Source organism: Salvelinus fontinalis, chromosome 34 (genome assembly GCF_029448725.1).
Source record: "Salvelinus fontinalis isolate EN_2023a chromosome 34, ASM2944872v1, whole genome shotgun sequence".
Taxonomy (NCBI): Eukaryota; Metazoa; Chordata; class Actinopteri; order Salmoniformes; family Salmonidae; genus Salvelinus; species Salvelinus fontinalis.
In genome coordinates, this window is record NC_074698.1 from 21668319 (window position 1) to 21686012 (window position 17694).

The window sequence follows — 17694 nt, forward strand, 5'->3', positions numbered from 1 at the left end:
TTAAATGTAAATGTATTTTTGGCCCAATTTGTTTGTCAAAAGCAATTCAGGGGCCAGAAAAGAAGGCAGTTGGGCCTATTTGAAAATATATAAATCCATTACAATTCCTACATACTTTCTATCTAGTTTTATATGTTCAAGAGTGTGCAGGAGTGTTTTAAAAATATATATAAACAAATTATTATCCCCCTCCATTAATTTGTACAAAGAGCCAAGAACTTGTGTGTAGGGTTGTCTGACAAATCAAACATTATTTCTGATGTAAGCTGATGCTTCATGAAAAATATATTTGTCTCTCATTTGAAGGACAAGGTAGATATGCAATCCAAAGCCATACTGGCATACCCTGTTCAAATGAATGCCACTATCAGTACTTGTCACTAGAGGTGTGATCATGGTCTTCTTGCAAAGAGGTGTTGATGTTTTCACCCTCCCCTCCACCACCATCCTATGTTTACAAACAACCATGGACTGGGAGGGGCATTGATTCCAATTGGTGACGTCATCGTGAAACGCACATGTTTCCATGCTGCAAGGCCACAGCGAGTCCCAAAAGACGTTGGTTATTGCAGTAAAATCAACGAGCATTCGGTCCAGTCTCCGTACCTGGTGTTTGGGTCGAAATTGTATACTGTATTTTCGTAATGAATGTTGCTAAAATGATGTTAAAGCTCTCAGACTACTATGACCTCTATAATTTACGAGAGGGGTCTCAGGGCATTCTGGGTACCATAACACAAACCGGCACGCTGCTGCAAACGGTGTCCTATCAAATACCAGGCATGGAATCCGTAGTAGTCCTGGTGGTGGATCATAATGTATAGGCGTTGGATGGTGACTATTGTGGAAATTGTCTCAGTCTTTATTCTCGGCCTATACCAGCCATTCTTCCGGTTGGCAATTTGTTCATCCAAAATGTCAAGCTTGTTCATACTTTCGGTTATATGGGACGTTGCTTTGAATATGTAAACATACAGTGCAAAATCACAACGTCATCATCAACATAAATGTTGTTTTACGAATAATCCAATTCTATGGCAACAAAAAGAACACTCATAAAGCATGAAATCGTTGTCATTTTAGCAATGGCATCGTTTGAAGTTTTTTTTTAAAACGATAGTGCCGGGGCTTACATCTCGCCACGCATAATACGGGTCGTCACTACATACCACAGCCACAAAGTCATAAGCCCCGCCTATTTCTATAATTATCTTTTTAAAATGTGATTTTAAACCTAACCAAACTGTTAACCGTATGCCTAATCGTAATCTTAAATTAAGACCAAAAATCACATTTTCGTTTTCATTAATTTTTAAGATATAGCCAATTTTGACTTTCTGTATGTGGTAATTATTGACAACACAATGCGCGTACGCTACAGTTCAACCAACCTTGAGTCAATGATCAGCTGTTTCTTGTGTCTGATTGGTCTTCTCTTTGTAGCGTCAAGTGCCTGTTCATTTTTTATTGGGTTATTGGATTGTCAATCGTGGTATATCCACATGGTGTTTGTTTGGTTGGAGCCTTCTCCTACCCTTTCTCTCTGTGTCGCGGCGCTGGGTTGGAGCCGCTGTCCCTGGTCTGGCACGTTCCCTTAAATTTTTGTGTTAAATTTGATGCCCCTTTTTTTTGATTCGACAATTTGCAACGGCATTTAAAACACCTACACGGGCATCTCCATACCGGTGTTTTTTTTAAATAAGAATTTGTCAAATATACCCTTTATCCTGTAAAATGGCGGTGTTAAGCGGGTCGTCTGGGCCGGTTGCCCGGCTTGAGGGCCGTGAATTCGAATACTTGATGAAAAAGCGCTCGGTGACTATCGGGAGGAACTCGTCTCAGGGCTCGGTGGATGTGAGCATGGGTCATTCCAGTTTTATTTCTCGAAGACATCTCGAAATATTCACTGTTAGTGACGATACCACTGGTGGTGGAGATTTCTACTTGCGATGCCTCGGCAAAAATGGGGTGTTCGTGGATGGAGTGTTCCTCAGACGGGGTGCCCCTCCTCTACAACTACCACGAATGTAAGTTCAACATGTATCTGTATTTAGAATAACTAGCTATCTTATCTTTGTTTTGAATTACCACAAAGCACGTGCTGTTGCAGCAAGACTAATGGGTGGTGTTTGCCATGTAGGTTCATCTTTGCTAGCTAATTAACGTCATCTAGACAGTGTTTGTCAGATATTAGTAGCTACATGTTATGAACTGCCCTCCCATTGTTATAAAATATCTTCTGAATTAAGACAGCCAAATGTAGCTAGCGGTATTCGAACTTGATTCTACAGCACACTGTCTGTCGGCCAGCTTTCAGTTGATTTGCAATCACATAGTGGGTTATTATTGTAACTAGCTAGCTGTGTACTTGGTCATACAGGTAAACAATGTCATATAGTTCTGTGCAAGTGTTTTGTTAGTCAGGTGGATATGATCGATGTTTTGTTTATATTTAAGTTTGTGGATGGCTACTTTGCTTGTAGGCCTGTATCTTTATAACATGTGTGATGTGCATCACTAGGCCATCACTCAATTGAACATTTCTGATTCGGGTCATTACGGGTCAGCTTTGCACAACTCGGGAAGATGGATGTTTTGCTTCAGTTTGCTTCATTCACAAAATTATAATGGCAGGTCACAAAGGCCAACGCTAACGTTACAATACATAAGAAATAGTCTCCTCAATATTCACTGACCATTATTTTCCTCTTGCCATCACGGTAACATTACTCTATTCTCTTAGACCGATTTGAATTCCATAATACTAAAATGAGATAATATTTCTATGCCAAATTCCCGGTATGCATAGTTTGTTTTGTCAGATTTGGCCCATTTTATTCTAAAGAAACTTGCAAAATACACTCCAATCCAACTCAACCATTAAATCTGAAGACAACCCTGTATTTAATTAGGGAAAGTAACTATTGTGCCATAATCCACTTTTGAATGTTTATATTTGATGCATAATTCACAACAAAATGTAGTGGGCTGCTGGGGCTCATTCATTGGTCAGTTGCCTCAGTGACATACAAACACAAAGCGGCATTCTTAAAGCAGCAGTCAGCAGTAGAAACAATAACAAAGTGGCCTCTCTAACCCTGTTTCGGTAAAAAGCTAAGGGATGGGGCTGGAGAAATGTAACCACTCTCAAATTCATATATAGAGCTATATAGAGCTATGGATTTAAGGACTGACCATCTAAAATTATATTTTCTAACATGTTTTGAGGCTATGGATGTGTATATATATTCACTCTGGAGGGCCAGAGTGCGCACAAATTCAGAGTGTTGTCAGCGCACACTGGACGCTCTGCCTGAGGAGTAGGGTTGATCCAAGTGTTCTGACCTCACATCAGTCAATCACCCAAGCTAACTGGCTAAAGTTGGCTAACTTGCTAGCTACTTCCAGACACAAATGAGAGAACACATCACTCTGAGCATTTCTATCGCCCTAGCAGAGCTGGTTAGGCTGTTTGTTATCTAGAGCGTTGGTGACTGTAACTGTGCTGCTGGCAACAATTTTTATTTTATTTTTGCCAATGTTTACTGACAGGTCATATTCAACTGGTGTTGCACTATTTGTAAATTCATCAGTTATTCTGCACTCTGGTACATTCAGATGAGCGTGCTCTGAAATCGGCGTAGAAAGCCAGAGTGTATTTACGAATGCACCCTATATAGTGTTTGTTTGCATTTACTTTGACAAACATTGGAGTAAAACATGTTTATTTTGGGTTGTGATGAGGTACGACATGAGACAAGTTATATTATTCAAGAATCAGTGGGGTACATATAATTAATTTATACGTTCAAAAATGGATGTAGCAACTGCTCATTGCCCCTTTAACTAACCACCCAGTCTTCTTGCCCATTCATGCACTGTATCACAGCACTTTAGACTGAAGAGCTGTTGATTCCTAACTAAGAAGCACAGTGGGCTCAAATTCCCTTATCAATCAGGTTGACGTGACTAAAGAGCTTTAAATCAAGGGTGTGTTTTATACGTTCACATCTACAGCTTCATGAAAACCTTGTGATATCCTTATTTTGGAATTGGGCTTTATGGGTATAATGACTATAGTAGCCCACCCTACCTAAGGCAAAGAATGATCAGGGAAGTGGACAGACAGTCTTGGCTTGGAGAGCTCTGGACTGGGGTTCTTTATGTCCCCTTTATGATTTTTATGATTCCAATAGAATTACATAAATTGCCAGAATGAAGTAGTCACTGCTGCCCAACCCTCCATCTTGTTGCTCTCACACGCCTACAAAATTACTCCATGGCATAGTCTTGCTATGACTTTTTACATCCTAACTGAATCTGTGTAAAGCAGTTATATTAGTTTGATGCTCATTGTTTGATCTCATTGGGATGTTGTGTTTTTCGGATAATCTTTAGGGATGATGATTATCTTGGGCAAAAAAGTGAAAGAACTAGAGAATACTTGTTGTCTCTGCTGCCCTGAGCTTGGATACTTTATGATCTTTTGAGGGTCCATTGTGTTCTACATCCTGGCATAACATAGCAACTGTGCATTTGCTTTTACAAAATGTTTGGTCTCATTGAGCAAGGATGGAAATTGGCAAAGGAGCCTGAATGTTAAAATGCATTGAGACTGTGGGAAAACTCAGCTCTTTGCAAAATTACTTGGGATTTCCATGCAAGCTTATCCTCTTAACCAAGCTTCTGTTGTTGTTGAAAAGATTTAAGTATGAATTGATTGAAGCAGATAGTAGACTATATAATAACATTAATTGTCTGGTAGGGGGGTGGGTTTTGTGGTCTAGTGGAATTCTTTACCTCAGGTAGTAGAGATTGGGGGTCTGGTGGCAAAAGGAATTCTGTTTGTTGTTTGTATGCGTCTGTGCCTGACTGACAGAGGATCAGTGAGCCCACACACACACACACACACACACAACGTTGTAAAAGCAATGTGTGTTGCCTTTGGTCACACACAGCACTCTGCGAGGAATGTGATGTCTCAGAGCTCAGCATTCCTGAATCAAAGACACCCTGATGGTTGCCATGTGAGTGTGCTGCTGAGCACAATGTTGATGGTGCTGTTCTTGCTATTAGGTGATTTTCCCCTCAATAGCAGGAACAACACCATCAGTGGTCAGAACCAAGTAATATCAGGATGTAAGATGGCACATAAACCCAACAACTTCAATGACTAATTTCTCTGAACTAGAGGTCGACCGATTATGATTTTTCAACGCCGATACCGATTATTGGGGGCACCAAATAAAGCCGATGCCGATTTTTATGTGTGTAATAAATGACGATTACAACAATACTGAACAATGAAGACTTTTATTTTACCTTAATATAATACATAAAATCAATTTAGTCTCAAACAATGAAAATTTGTAAATTTGGTTTAAATAATGCAAAAACAGTGTTGGAGAAGAAAGTAAGTGCAGTATGTGCAATGTAAAAAAGCTAACGTTTAAGTTCCAGAACATATGAAAACTGGTGGTTCCTTTTAACATGAGTCTTCAATATTCCCAGTTAAGAAGTTTGCGTTTGGAGTTACTATAGGACTACTTCTCTATACCATTTGTATTTCATATACCTTTGACTATTGGATGTTCTTAAAGATAGTTTAGAATTACCAGCCTAATCTCGGGAGTTGATAGGCTTGAAGTCATAAACAGCGCTGTGCTTCAAGCATTGCTAAGAGCTGCTGTTTGAATGAATGCTTACGAGCCTGCTGCTGCCTACCACCGCTCAAACTGCTATATAAAATCATAGACTTAATATAATAAACACACAGAAATACGAGCCTTAGGTAACCCTAAGTCTAAATATTACTGTTACATTGCACAACCTTCAATGTTATGTCATAATTATGTAGAATTCTGGCAAAGTAATTACTGTCTTTGTTAGGAATAAATGGACTTTCAACAGTTCGCAACGAGCCAGCCGGCCCAAACTGCTGCATATACCCTGACTCGCTTGCACTGAACGCAAGAGAAATAACACACTTTCGCTAGATAATATTGCCTGCTCAACAATAATTTATTTTAACTATATATGCAGGTTTTAGAAAATATACTTGTGTATTGATTTTAAGAAAGGCATTGATGGTTAGGTACGTTATTATAACGATTGTGCTTTTTTTTCGCGAATGCACTTTTGTTAAATCATCACCTGTTTGGCGAAGTTGAAGTAAGCTGTGATTCGATGATAAATTAACAGGTACCGCATTGATTATATGCAACGCAGAGCAAGCTAGTTAACTACACATGGTTGAGGATATTACTAGTTTAACTAGTGATTATGTGAAGATTGAGTTTTTTTTCTAAGATAAGTTTAAGCTAGCAACTTACCTTGGATCCTTGCAGCCACAAGGTGCTTTTGATGCTGTGCTCGCGTAACAGGTGGTTAGCCTGCCACGCAGCCTCCTTGTGGATTGCAATTTAATCGCCGTCCAAAAAGGCCTATTACCGGTTGTTATGAACACTTGAAATTGGCCCTAATTAATCGGCCATGCCTCTACTCTGAACATCACCAAATTCACTGAGGATACATTACATAGGATGAAGAAACAATACGCCGATCCTCAGCCCCTTACTACATGGAGAACGAATACTGTATACTCGTTATTGAGTGGGATCTGCATGGGGTGTGTGTGTGTGTGTGTGTGTGGGGGGGTCCTTGGTGGCTTCACACCATTTCTTTGGATATCTCATGGCTAACTCATTGTTAGAAAAAAGTTTGATCCAAATCAAATCTTAGGTGCTATATTTATTGAATATTATATGAATCCTATAAATTAAAATGACCAGTTGGGTTCAATCGATTAGCTCAATGTTGCAGGAATGCTAATCTTATCTGTTTCTAACATAAATTATTTCAGAACAATCTGAGATGGTGGGTGTCAATCCTCTTGTGCTTTTTAAGTTTGAGCGATCCAAAGGCATCATTAGGCCTATTGAATATTGCTACCTGCCTCTACCATCAGGGATGCAAACTAGTCACCTTTTGGTGAAATTTGCAGTTTTGAATCCAAATTCGGTGACCTACGTGATCCGTATAGATCTAATGATAAAAGTTTGTGGGGAGGGGGGGGGGAGGGGGGGTTGGATCACTACTGGCTGTAAGGGAACGAGTAATACAAGTTTGGAGCAATACTGGCTGTATCCAAGCCTCAGCCAATCGTTTACATAACAGAATGCAGCGCAGCACGCGACTGAAGAAAGAGAACCAACTTACTAGTTACCGCATCAGCGAGCGCTCTGGAAAGGCAGCTTGCCAGTTACAGCAGCACATCCCCTGAACGATAACAAAGAGGTAACGTTAGATGAGAAGCCTGACCATGGAGATGGGGGTGAGAAGGTGATGAAGTGCACTTCATGAGCTGTAATTGAAAAACTAATGGCGTTTGGAAAGTTTGTGGTGAGGGAGAAAGTGTGGTGGAACTGGTATTAGCATTGTTAAATATCTTGCTAGCTGGATCGAATTCTCAGTTAGCTAGCCAGAGAAATGTTGAGCAACATTAGCCAACTTAACTGGTCAAATAATTGAGTTTATGGTGTGAAAACTAGCTTGCTAACATTAGTAACCTAACCAATTCTCTATAGTATTAACTGGTGTACGACTCCTTGCCGTTCCTCAAGTTATAACGCGTTGCTTACTGGACCCTGGCAATCTGTGTGAAATGTTAACTAGCTAAAGAACTAACCACTATCTGTTAACTAATGTTTTCCCTCTACAGTATGTGGTTAATTTTCAGAATGAGAGAATTAGGTGAAAATGAGGCGTTAATTGTTAAACAAGTACATTCAGGGTGTGGAGCTGGGCCTGGCTTAAGCTGGATGCCACGATAGAGGTGAAAGGAACACCACACACTTTCTCACTTTTGCTGGCACATTGTAGAACAGATGTCCACAGGCAGAAGGTGTACAATGTAATAATGTGCAGTGCAGCCCAAAGATATTGTTTTTGTTCTGTTGAACTTGACAGTAACACGTGGGGGGGATTATAATTTAATTCGGTGAATGTTATTTTTGCACACATGTAGCCTTGTGCACTTGATCAATGTCTATAGTGACCACAATATTAGGGAAAAAATAGAATGCCTGTTTGTTTCATTCTATTTCTACTTTAAAATGTATTCTTCCCATGTGCAATGTGTGTGTGTGGTCACAAGCGTTCTATTATAAAGGCTGTCATGGTCACAAGCGTTCTATTATAAAGGCTGTCATGGCTAACTGCAATATTAGTGTATTGTTTTTTCTCAAGACTTGAGTGTCATTTGCAGTAAAGTCTAGGCAACAAATAACATTGGATTGCTTTCTTTACATTTTTTAGCTGTGAGTTAGGTTCACAATTACCACTTTATTTTACACTGAGACTGATCATGTAGATCATATTCTTTGTTTAATTAGTTAAAACCTGTGTTTCCCCCTAGCAGGGATGTTTTGCATGTTTCAGTGCAGCAAAAAAAAGTGTCACCTTTTTGGACCCTCACCAGTTTGCATCCCTGTACCATGCTGGTAACTAGTTTTGAAAAAACATGTTTTCCCACTAGACACTAGCTACGTGTGGTCTGCATAATGAGGTCATCAACATCCCCCTATTTCATCAAATCATTTAGTTTCCCATGCTCTTTGTTGACAGGGGTATTACATTGGTCCTGAAAGGGTGTTGGAGTGCATATGCATAATTGAAGTGTCTGACTTCACCAGGCTGGCTCCCAGCAGTTTTTCACCCTCTGAGTAGCAATGCTAATTTGAGACTTGGGTGTCAGGGACACTGTTCTCTCTGAATGTGCTCTATGCCAGCTCTGTTGGGGCTTGGCAACAAGTGCTGTAGCACCTGGCATCCGGACCAAAAGAAAGCAGGGCTGGCATAACAATCTGGCCCTCAGTCTCTCTCTGGGGTGTGGTGATGGAGCCTGATCCTGCACTGATTGAACCTTGGTGTATATGGACATCTCCATTCTAGGCATTCACACTGCTTGTTGTTTACCCCACAATGAGAATGTGTGTTTGATTAGGCTACCACAGCCTATATTTAGCCTGAGCCTCTGGAAGCAACGTCAGCACAAGAACCGTTTGTCAGGAGCTTCATAAAATGTGTTTCCATGACCGAGCAGCCTTACACAAGCCTAAGATCACCATGCGCAATGCCAAGTGTCGGCTGGAGTGGTGTGAAGCTCGCCGCCATTGTACTCTGGAGCAGTGGAAACTCGTTCTCTGGAGTGATGAATCACACTTCACCATCTGACAGTCCGACGGACAAATCTGGGTTTGGTTGATGCCAGGAGAACACTACCTGCCCCAATGCATAGTGCCAACTTTAAACCTTGGTGGCGGAATAATGGTCTTGAGCTGTTTTTCATGGTTTGGGCTAGGCCCCTTAGTTCCAGTGAAGGGATATCTTAACGTTACAGCATACAATGACATTCTAGACTTCTGTGCTTCCATCTTTGTGACAACAGTTTGGGGAAGGACCTTTTCTGTTTCAGCATTACAATGCTCCCATGCACAATGTGAGGTCCATATAGAAATTATTTGTTGATCGATGTGGAAGAACTTGACTGGCCTTTACAGAGCCCTGACCTCAACCCCATCAAACACCTTTGGGATGAATTGGAATGCTGACTGCGAGCCAGGCCTAATCGCCCAACATCAGTGCCCGACCTCAGTAATGCTTTTGTGGCTCAATAGAAGCAAGTCCCCGCAGCAATGTTCTAACATCTGGTGGAAAGCCTTCCCAGAAGAGTGGAGGCTGTTATAGCAGCAAAAGGGGAACCAACTCCATATTAATGTCCATGATTTTGGAATAAGATGTTCAATGAACAGGTGTCCATATAATGTAGTGTAAAACGAAAAATACATTACATACAAAATACTTTTTACAGTTTACATACATTTAAAAACATTAACATGTAGTGTGTGGATGCTCAGAGTCCACATAGACTGGAAGGTTGCATTACGTTGTGTTGTAGGTGAATTTGAACCTTTTGTCTCGTTTTCTCTGCAGGTGCACTTTCAGGTTTCCCAGCACAAACATCAAGATCACATTCACAGCCCTGTCCAGTGGGAAGAGGGAGAAGCATGAGGCGCCTGAGTCTCCAGTAAAACCAGTCCACATCTCTCCACTCACCATAAACATTCCAGACAACATCGCCCACCTCATGAGCCCTCTGCCCTCGCCCACCGGCACCATCAGGTACAGTAACAGTAGGCCTGGGCCTCAGTTAACCTTGAGATAACTTATCATACTGGCCTGGCGGCTAATGCTTACTTTATTGAACTCTAGGGGAAGCTGTGAACCAGGCTCAGCTTGCAGATTAGGTTACCTCCTAACCTACACAATCTGTCCAACACAGCTTTATTGCATGTACTTGTTAAGCCTAGTCTGTGTGTAGCCATTGGCAGTCTTTACTTAGCTGCTGTGTGTGTGTTGACTGAAAATACATGGCTTCTAGCAATGTTAATTTTGACAGCTGTTTTAGTTTTAATACCTTTTTAAATACCTTTTTTCAGTCACATTTTAGTCATTTCATCCTTTGTTAGTTATTATTAGTCGACCAAAACTCTGGGCAGTTTGTCTAGTTTAAGTCACAGCCATTTAGGTCACATAGTAAGTGCATTTTTCCCCCCGGTTTTAAATTATGAATATTTAGGCTACCTCTAACTGAGCCTTACAAAAATGCAAAGAAGTATTACTGTACTACTAATATTCAACAAATAGCATTTGTTTTTTCCATAGGAAAGGTTAGTTACAAGTCAAGTATCCTGTAGGCTTGGGTGGTATACTGTAAAACGGGGTATTTGGAAGAAGCCACGGGAGGATTTTTCAAAACCTAACCTAAAACTATTTCTTTGAAGTTTCAGTGAATTTGAATATTTGTAGCAACTTTTTATGTTAATACCTGCAGTCAACTTGTGCAATACATTACGAGATAAAGCATATCGCATTCTTCATTTCACCTGTCACATTATTTTACGTGATGAAGCTTACCGTAGTTCCCCAGAACAGTTGAGCCAGTCACGTGTTTGTTTGTAAGTAGCACAATTGGAGAAAGCCATCTGGTGAGTCCACAGCCTTCTATATCGATCGGCGAGTCTCTGTTGTGCAGCGCACATGAGGTGATGAAGCCATCAGATATCTTATAATGGCTTTCTGCCAGAAGTCAGAGCGCTAGATGAGTTCTGTACAGCTGCCATTTTTCCCCCTGTGCTTTCTACTAGTGTTTTTTTATTTTATTTTTTCTTCTCCCATCTGCTCCATGTACACATGCTTCTCTTCCTTCGGAAAAGCATGCATCACAACTTTGTTCATTTGCACAATTTCTCTCGTTCGCTTTCACTTGTAAATGTCCATACAGATCAAAAAGGACATTCGGTAGCTACTTTTGTTTAACTTTGTGAGCTGTATTTGCTGGTCTTTGTAATTAGTTTGTTTTGCTCGTTGGCATTTCGCAATTAGTTTGCTAATTTTTATTTGCATTCTGGTAAGAAGCCCAGTTGACTTTTCTTGTTTGTAGCGCCCTCTTGTGTGCTATGCTGGTAATACCGTAAATCCTGGAACGAGAGAAGGGACTGTATGACGACATGAAAATCTGTATACCGCACAAGCCTACTGTCCTGGCTTTGCATCAGTTTAAAAGATTGAACGAGTGACTGAAGTGACCACCTGGGAACTGTGTGGGAGAGCATGGCAGATCAACTCAATCAGACCGTGCAGCTCAAATATGTAATGAGAGGATTGAATGAAATATTCTGCACTCATGCATGCTTAGGATGGGACAAAACAGTTGAAAGGAGCTTCATGTCAAATGAAATGTGAGACTAATGGACGTGGAATTCTCTTTACACATTTTCGTAGACTAAAATGAAAATTAATTTGTAATAGTTATATTTTATTACAGTGCATTTCATTATCGTACTAGTTTTAGACAGGAAAAATAGGTTGTTGATTAGTTATTGTTGACTAAATTAACACTGGCTTCTAGGGGTGTGAACGTTTAAATGTAATTGGGATCCTTAACGTTAGGAAACATTTTTTAAATTCACATTGCCGTTATCACGCAACATATTTTGTGTTATTGCCGAACTAGACGATAGGCTATATAGGCCTGGGGAAAGTTGTGTAACGGTTGACTCAGCGATATGACTTAGCTGCAGAAAGTAAACTGCATAGTGGGTAAATATCCGCAACATCTAAGAGTGTTGAAGTGCTAGGCTCAACTTCTCAGCTGTTTTTGTCCTCTTTCTGCCTGGTGGGCGACCTGCCTATACTGTGCCCCTCCCCTCTCTCTCCGTCCCTCGCTATCCAGGGCTCTACAGTGCGACCATTTCGCTCGCACATGCGCCTAAATATTTTTCTGTGTGACCTGGGCATTTTGTTTAGAAGCGCCTGGAACATTTGAAGGATTCTAGCTTTAATATCTCAAATATTGTTAATTGTGCTCAGTTGTAATCAGGCTCCTCCATTCCAAAATTCCTGGCGGAATTGAATCGTAGCTCTCCAGAAATGGGGAGTTGACGTGCAAGTCTGAGTAAATTATTTTGGCGTCAACTGTCCACCACTGCGTCATTATTGTTAACAGTTGGAAAAATGGCAGAGAAAGGCAAGCGACAGCACTGAAGCCCTGTATGGCAACACTTTGAGAAGTTAATGACAAGGAAATGCACATTTTGTGAGGTGGAATTGAAGTACAGTAATAAGTAGTACAGGTGCAATGCTGAACCATCTGAAAGGGGCCAAACCGTTGTGGGCAGCAGCGCAGCTGAATTGTGAATTCACTTGGAATGTTTTTTTTGCTATCGTTTTAACGGAAAACCCATGATAAAAATTGCAGTTTAAACATTAAGAACTTTTCCCCCCATTTGTCACATCCTTAATAGCTTCTGCTGTGTTCAAATGTAAACTACCCCTATATAGTATGTGAAATTAAAGTTGTAGCAGTGCTAATTAGAGGTCGACCGATTCTGATTTTTCAACGCCGATACCTATGTATGTGTGTATTTCACAAAAGTGAGTACACCCCTCACATTTTTGTAAATTTGAGTATATCTTTTCATGTGACAACACTGAAGAAATGACACTTTGCTACAATGTAAAGTAGTGAGTGTACAGCTTGTATAACAGTAAATTTGCTGTCCCCTCAATAACTTGACACACAGTCATTAATGTCTAAACCGCTGGCAACAAAAGTGAGTACACCCCTAAGTGAAAATGTCCAAATTGGGCCCAATTAGCCATTTTCACTCCCCGGTGTCATGTGACTCATTAGTGTTACAAGGTCTCAGGTGTGAATGGGGAGCAGGTGTGTTAAATTTGAAATCACATTGTATGATTTTTAAGTAATTAATTTGCATTTTATTGCATGACAAGTATTTGGTCACCTACCAACCAGTAAGAATTCCGGCTCTCGCAGACCTGTTAGTTTTTCTTTAAGAAGCCCTCCTGTTCTCCACTCATTAACTGCACCTGTTTGAACTCGTTACCTGTATAAAAGAGAACCTATCCACACACTCAAACAGACCCCAACTTCTCCACAATGGCCAAGACCAGAGAGCTCTGTAAGGACATCAGGGCTAAATTGTAGACCTGCACAAGGCTGGGATGGGCTACAGGACAATAGGCAAGAAGCCTGGTGAGAAGTCAACAACTGTTGGCGCAATTATTAGAAAATGGAATTAGTTGATGACGGTCAATCACCCTCGGTCTGGGGCTCCATGCAAGATCTCACCTCGTGGGGCATCAATGATCATGAGGAAGGTGAGGGATCAGCCCAGAACTACACGGCCGGACCTGGTCAATGACCTGAAGAGAGCTGGGACCACAGTCTCAAAGAAAACCATTAGTAACACACTACGCCGTCATGGATTAAAATCCTGCAGCGCACGCAAGGTCCCCCTGCTCAAGCCAGCGCATGTCCAGGCCCGTCTGAAGTTTGCCAATGACCATCTGGATGATCCAGAGGAGGAATGGGAGAAGGTCATGTGGTCTGATGAGACAAAAATTTAGCTTTTTGGTCTAAACTCCACTCGCCGTGTTTGGAGGAAGAAGAAGGATGAGTACAACCCCAAGAACACCATCCCAACCGTGAAGCATGGAGGTGGAAACATCATTCTTTGGGGATGCTTTTCTGCAAAGGGGACAGGACGACTGCACTGTATTGAGGGGAGGATGGATGGGGCCATGTATCACGAGATCTTGGCCAACAACCTCCTTCCCTCAGTAAGAGCATTGAAGATGGGTCGTGGCTGGGTCTTCCAGCATGACAACAACCCGAAACACACAGCCAGGGCAACTAAGGAGTGGCTCCGTAAGAAGCATCTCAAGGTCCTGGAGTGGCCTAGCCAGTCTCCAGACCTGAACCCAATAGAAAATCTTTGGAGGGAGCTGAAAGTCCGTATTGCCCAGCGACAGCCCCGAAACCTGAAGGATCTGGAGAAGGTCTGTATGGAGGAGTGGGCCAAAATCCCTGCTGCAGTGTGTGCAAACCTGGTCAAGAACTACAGGAAACGTATGATCTCTGTAATTGCAAACAAAGGTTTCTGTACCAAATATTAAGTTCTGCTTTTCTGATGTATCAAATACTTATGTCATGCAAATGAATTACTTAAAAAATCATACAATGTGATTTTCTGGATTTTTGTTTTAGATTCCGTCTCTCAAAGTTGAAGTGTACCTATGATAAAAAATGACAGACCTCTGCATGCTTTGTAAGTAGGAAAACCTGCAAAATCGGCAGTGTATCAAATACTTGTTCTCCCTGCTGTACGTGTGTAATAATGACAATTACAACAATACTTAATGAACACTTTTTTTTAATTTTAACTTAATATAATACTTCAATAAAATCAATTTAGTCTCAAATAAATAATGAAACATGTTCAATTTGGGTTAAATTATGCAAAAACAGTGTTGGAGAAGAAAGTAAAAGTGCAATATGTGCCAGAACATATCAAAGCTGGTGGTTCCTTTTAACACGAGTCTTCAATATTCCCAGTTAAGTTTTAGGTTGTAGTTATTATAGGATTATTTCTCTCTCTACCATTTGTATTTCACAGATGTTGACTATTGGATGTTTCTTATAGGCACTTTAGTATTGCCAGCCTAATCTCAGGAGTTGATAGGCTTGAAGTCATAAACAGTGCTGTGCTTCAAGCATTGCGAAAAGCTGCTGGCAAACGGAGAAAAGTGTGGTTTGAATGAATGCTTACGAGCCTGCTGCTGCCTACCACCGCTCAGACTGCTCTATCAAATATCAAATCATAGACTTAATTATAATATAATAAGCACACAGAAATACGAGCCTTAGGTCATTAATGTGGTCAAATCTGGAAACAATCATTTCTAAAACAAAATGTTTATTCTTTCAGTGAAACACGGAACCGTTCCGTATTTTATCGAACGGGTGGCAACCCTAAGTCTAAATATTACTGTTACATTGCACAACCTTCAATGTTATATCATAACTATGTACAATTCTGGCAAATTAATTACAGTCTTTGTTAGGAAGAAATGGTCAGTTCGCAACGAGCCAGGCGGCCCAAACTGCTGCATATACCCAGACTCTGCTTACACTGAACGCAAGAGAAGTGACACAATTTCAGGCACCGCATTAATTATATGCAACGCAGGACAAGCTAGTTAAACTAGTAATATCATCAACCATCTGTAGGTAACTAGTGATTATGTTAAGATTGTTTTTTTTTATAAGATAAGTTTAATGCTAGCTAGCAACTTACCATGGCTCCTTGCTGCCTGCACTCGCGTGACAGGTGGTCAGCCTGCCATGCAGTCTCCTCGTGGATTGCAATATAATCGGCGTCCAAAAATGCCGATTACCGATTGTTATGAACACTTGAAATCGGCCCTAATTAATTTGCCATTACGATTAATCGGTCGACCTCTAGTGCTAATCCAACCATGAATTCCTACTAGCACATCTGCCAATCAGCTACGGCGCATTGCACCGATGATACTGCTCCAGATACATTGAAGAATGGAAAAAATAATATTGATGTTTTAATTTAATTCTAGTCAATCATCAGTGTTTATCTCCAGATTATTCATGTTTGCTTCAGCTAATGACACATCCTTAGGCTTTTTCTGCTGTTTTAACTATCAACTTAATGCCTCATGAAATGGTTTTGCTCTCCTTTCAATATGGGTTAGATAATGTGAGGCTATTTGCATAGGTGGTGTGTACCACTCTGACCGCAGGCTACTGCAGGAAAGGGTACAGATAAGCTGAGCCAATATATTTATTTTACTGAGGCCCCCTATTCCTCAGAATAGCTTGGCTAATTGTAAACCATTGCTTGATTTAAAAAAAGAAAAACATCAGTAAATCAATTAGGCAGTTTTGTTTGTAGCCTAAAAGTATTGCATTATTCTTAGTCAGATAATTTGATATGTACTGTGTTTGCCATCATGCTGACAGAGACTTGGTGACTAACAGTCTGGTTCTCTTCTTCCCCAAAGTGCTGCCAACTCGTGCCCCTCCAGTCCCAGGGGAGCGGGCTTGTCCGGCTACAGGATGGGTCGCATGGTCAGCTCTGCAGAGCTACAGCTCATAAACGACAACTCCCAGTCAGAGAACGACAAGGAGGCCTCAGGAGGGGACAGCCCCAAGGTGAGCACCACATACAGAGAATCTCCATTGAACATCCTTTTAGTCTAAGGCTTACATTCATCTGTGTCTGTGAAACTGGCATTTTTAATTTAGTGGCAATCAGCAGTTGCAACCATAACATGTTATCCCCGCCACTGTTTTGGTAAAAAGCTGAGGGATGGGGCTGGAGAAATGTAACCACTCTCAAATTCAGAGATGGAGCTATGGATGCAAGAATTGACCAACCATGATATCAATATAGTTTTAATGTTATGAGGGTGTACAGTGTTTGTTTACATTTACTTTGTTTTAGTGCTGAGTAGGGTTGCACATTTTGGGGAATATTCAGAGGTGGAAACTTTCTGTGTGAATTAACGGGAATATTATGGTAATTAACGGATATCTATGCAAATTAATATTAATACCATTTAAATGTTTTTTTGCTCTGGATATATTTACCATATCATATGGAGACAGAAACATAAACCCTTTACCTTATCATAAGTACACATAATTGCAAATGGTTAAATCCTTCCAATAGAGAAAAAAAATACAAATTGAACTTTAATTAAATGAATTTTTTTCAACTCTTGTATTGGTCAGCCTGTTGCGTGCTTTGGTGTGTGTGTTCCCAAACCAAGGACCAGTTGCGATCTGAGATGGCTGATGTTGGTGGGATTTGGAGGCAACAGGGGAAAGAGCCTCATATCCACAAAGTCCCTTCCACCAGTTGGCTGATGAGATATGTTGTCATGACTGCCATGTTGCATCTCCATGCCAAAGCCCTTGCTTAGAAGTTTACTTCGCCAGACTGCAAAGAACCTTGCCCTTATCAAGGCCAAGGTGGCGAGACACGGTAGTGATGACACCATAGGCCTTGTTGATCTCTGCACCAGACAGGATGCTCTTGCCAGCATACTTGGGGTCCAACATGTACGCTCGGCGTGTATAGGCTTCAGGAAGTAGTCTTCACGCTTTCTGATGTTTTTCAGAACTGCAGTTTCCTCTGCTTGGTGCAACAGTGAAGTGGACAGGGCAGCACAGATTTCTTCTCTTACATCTGCAAGCAGAGTCTGAACATCAGACAGGATGGCATTGTCTCC

The 17694-nt window shown here is 41.0% G+C and overlaps 1 protein-coding gene across 2 annotated transcripts in view; it reads left to right on the top strand.

Annotated features, from left to right (window-relative positions):
- The first annotated feature begins 1526 nt into the window (after positions 1–1526).
- The window catches only part of LOC129833493 (forkhead box protein K2-like), a 31258-nt gene continuing 15090 nt past the window's right edge, over positions 1527–17694 (top strand). For both annotated transcript variants that reach the window (XM_055898141.1, XM_055898142.1), the window contains exons 1-3: positions 1527–2027; positions 9994–10182; positions 16462–16612. In XM_055898141.1, coding sequence (XP_055754116.1) covers positions 1735–2027; positions 9994–10182; positions 16462–16612 — 633 coding nt within the window. In that variant the 5' untranslated portion in view covers positions 1527–1734. The remainder of the gene's footprint in view (positions 2028–9993; positions 10183–16461; positions 16613–17694) is intronic.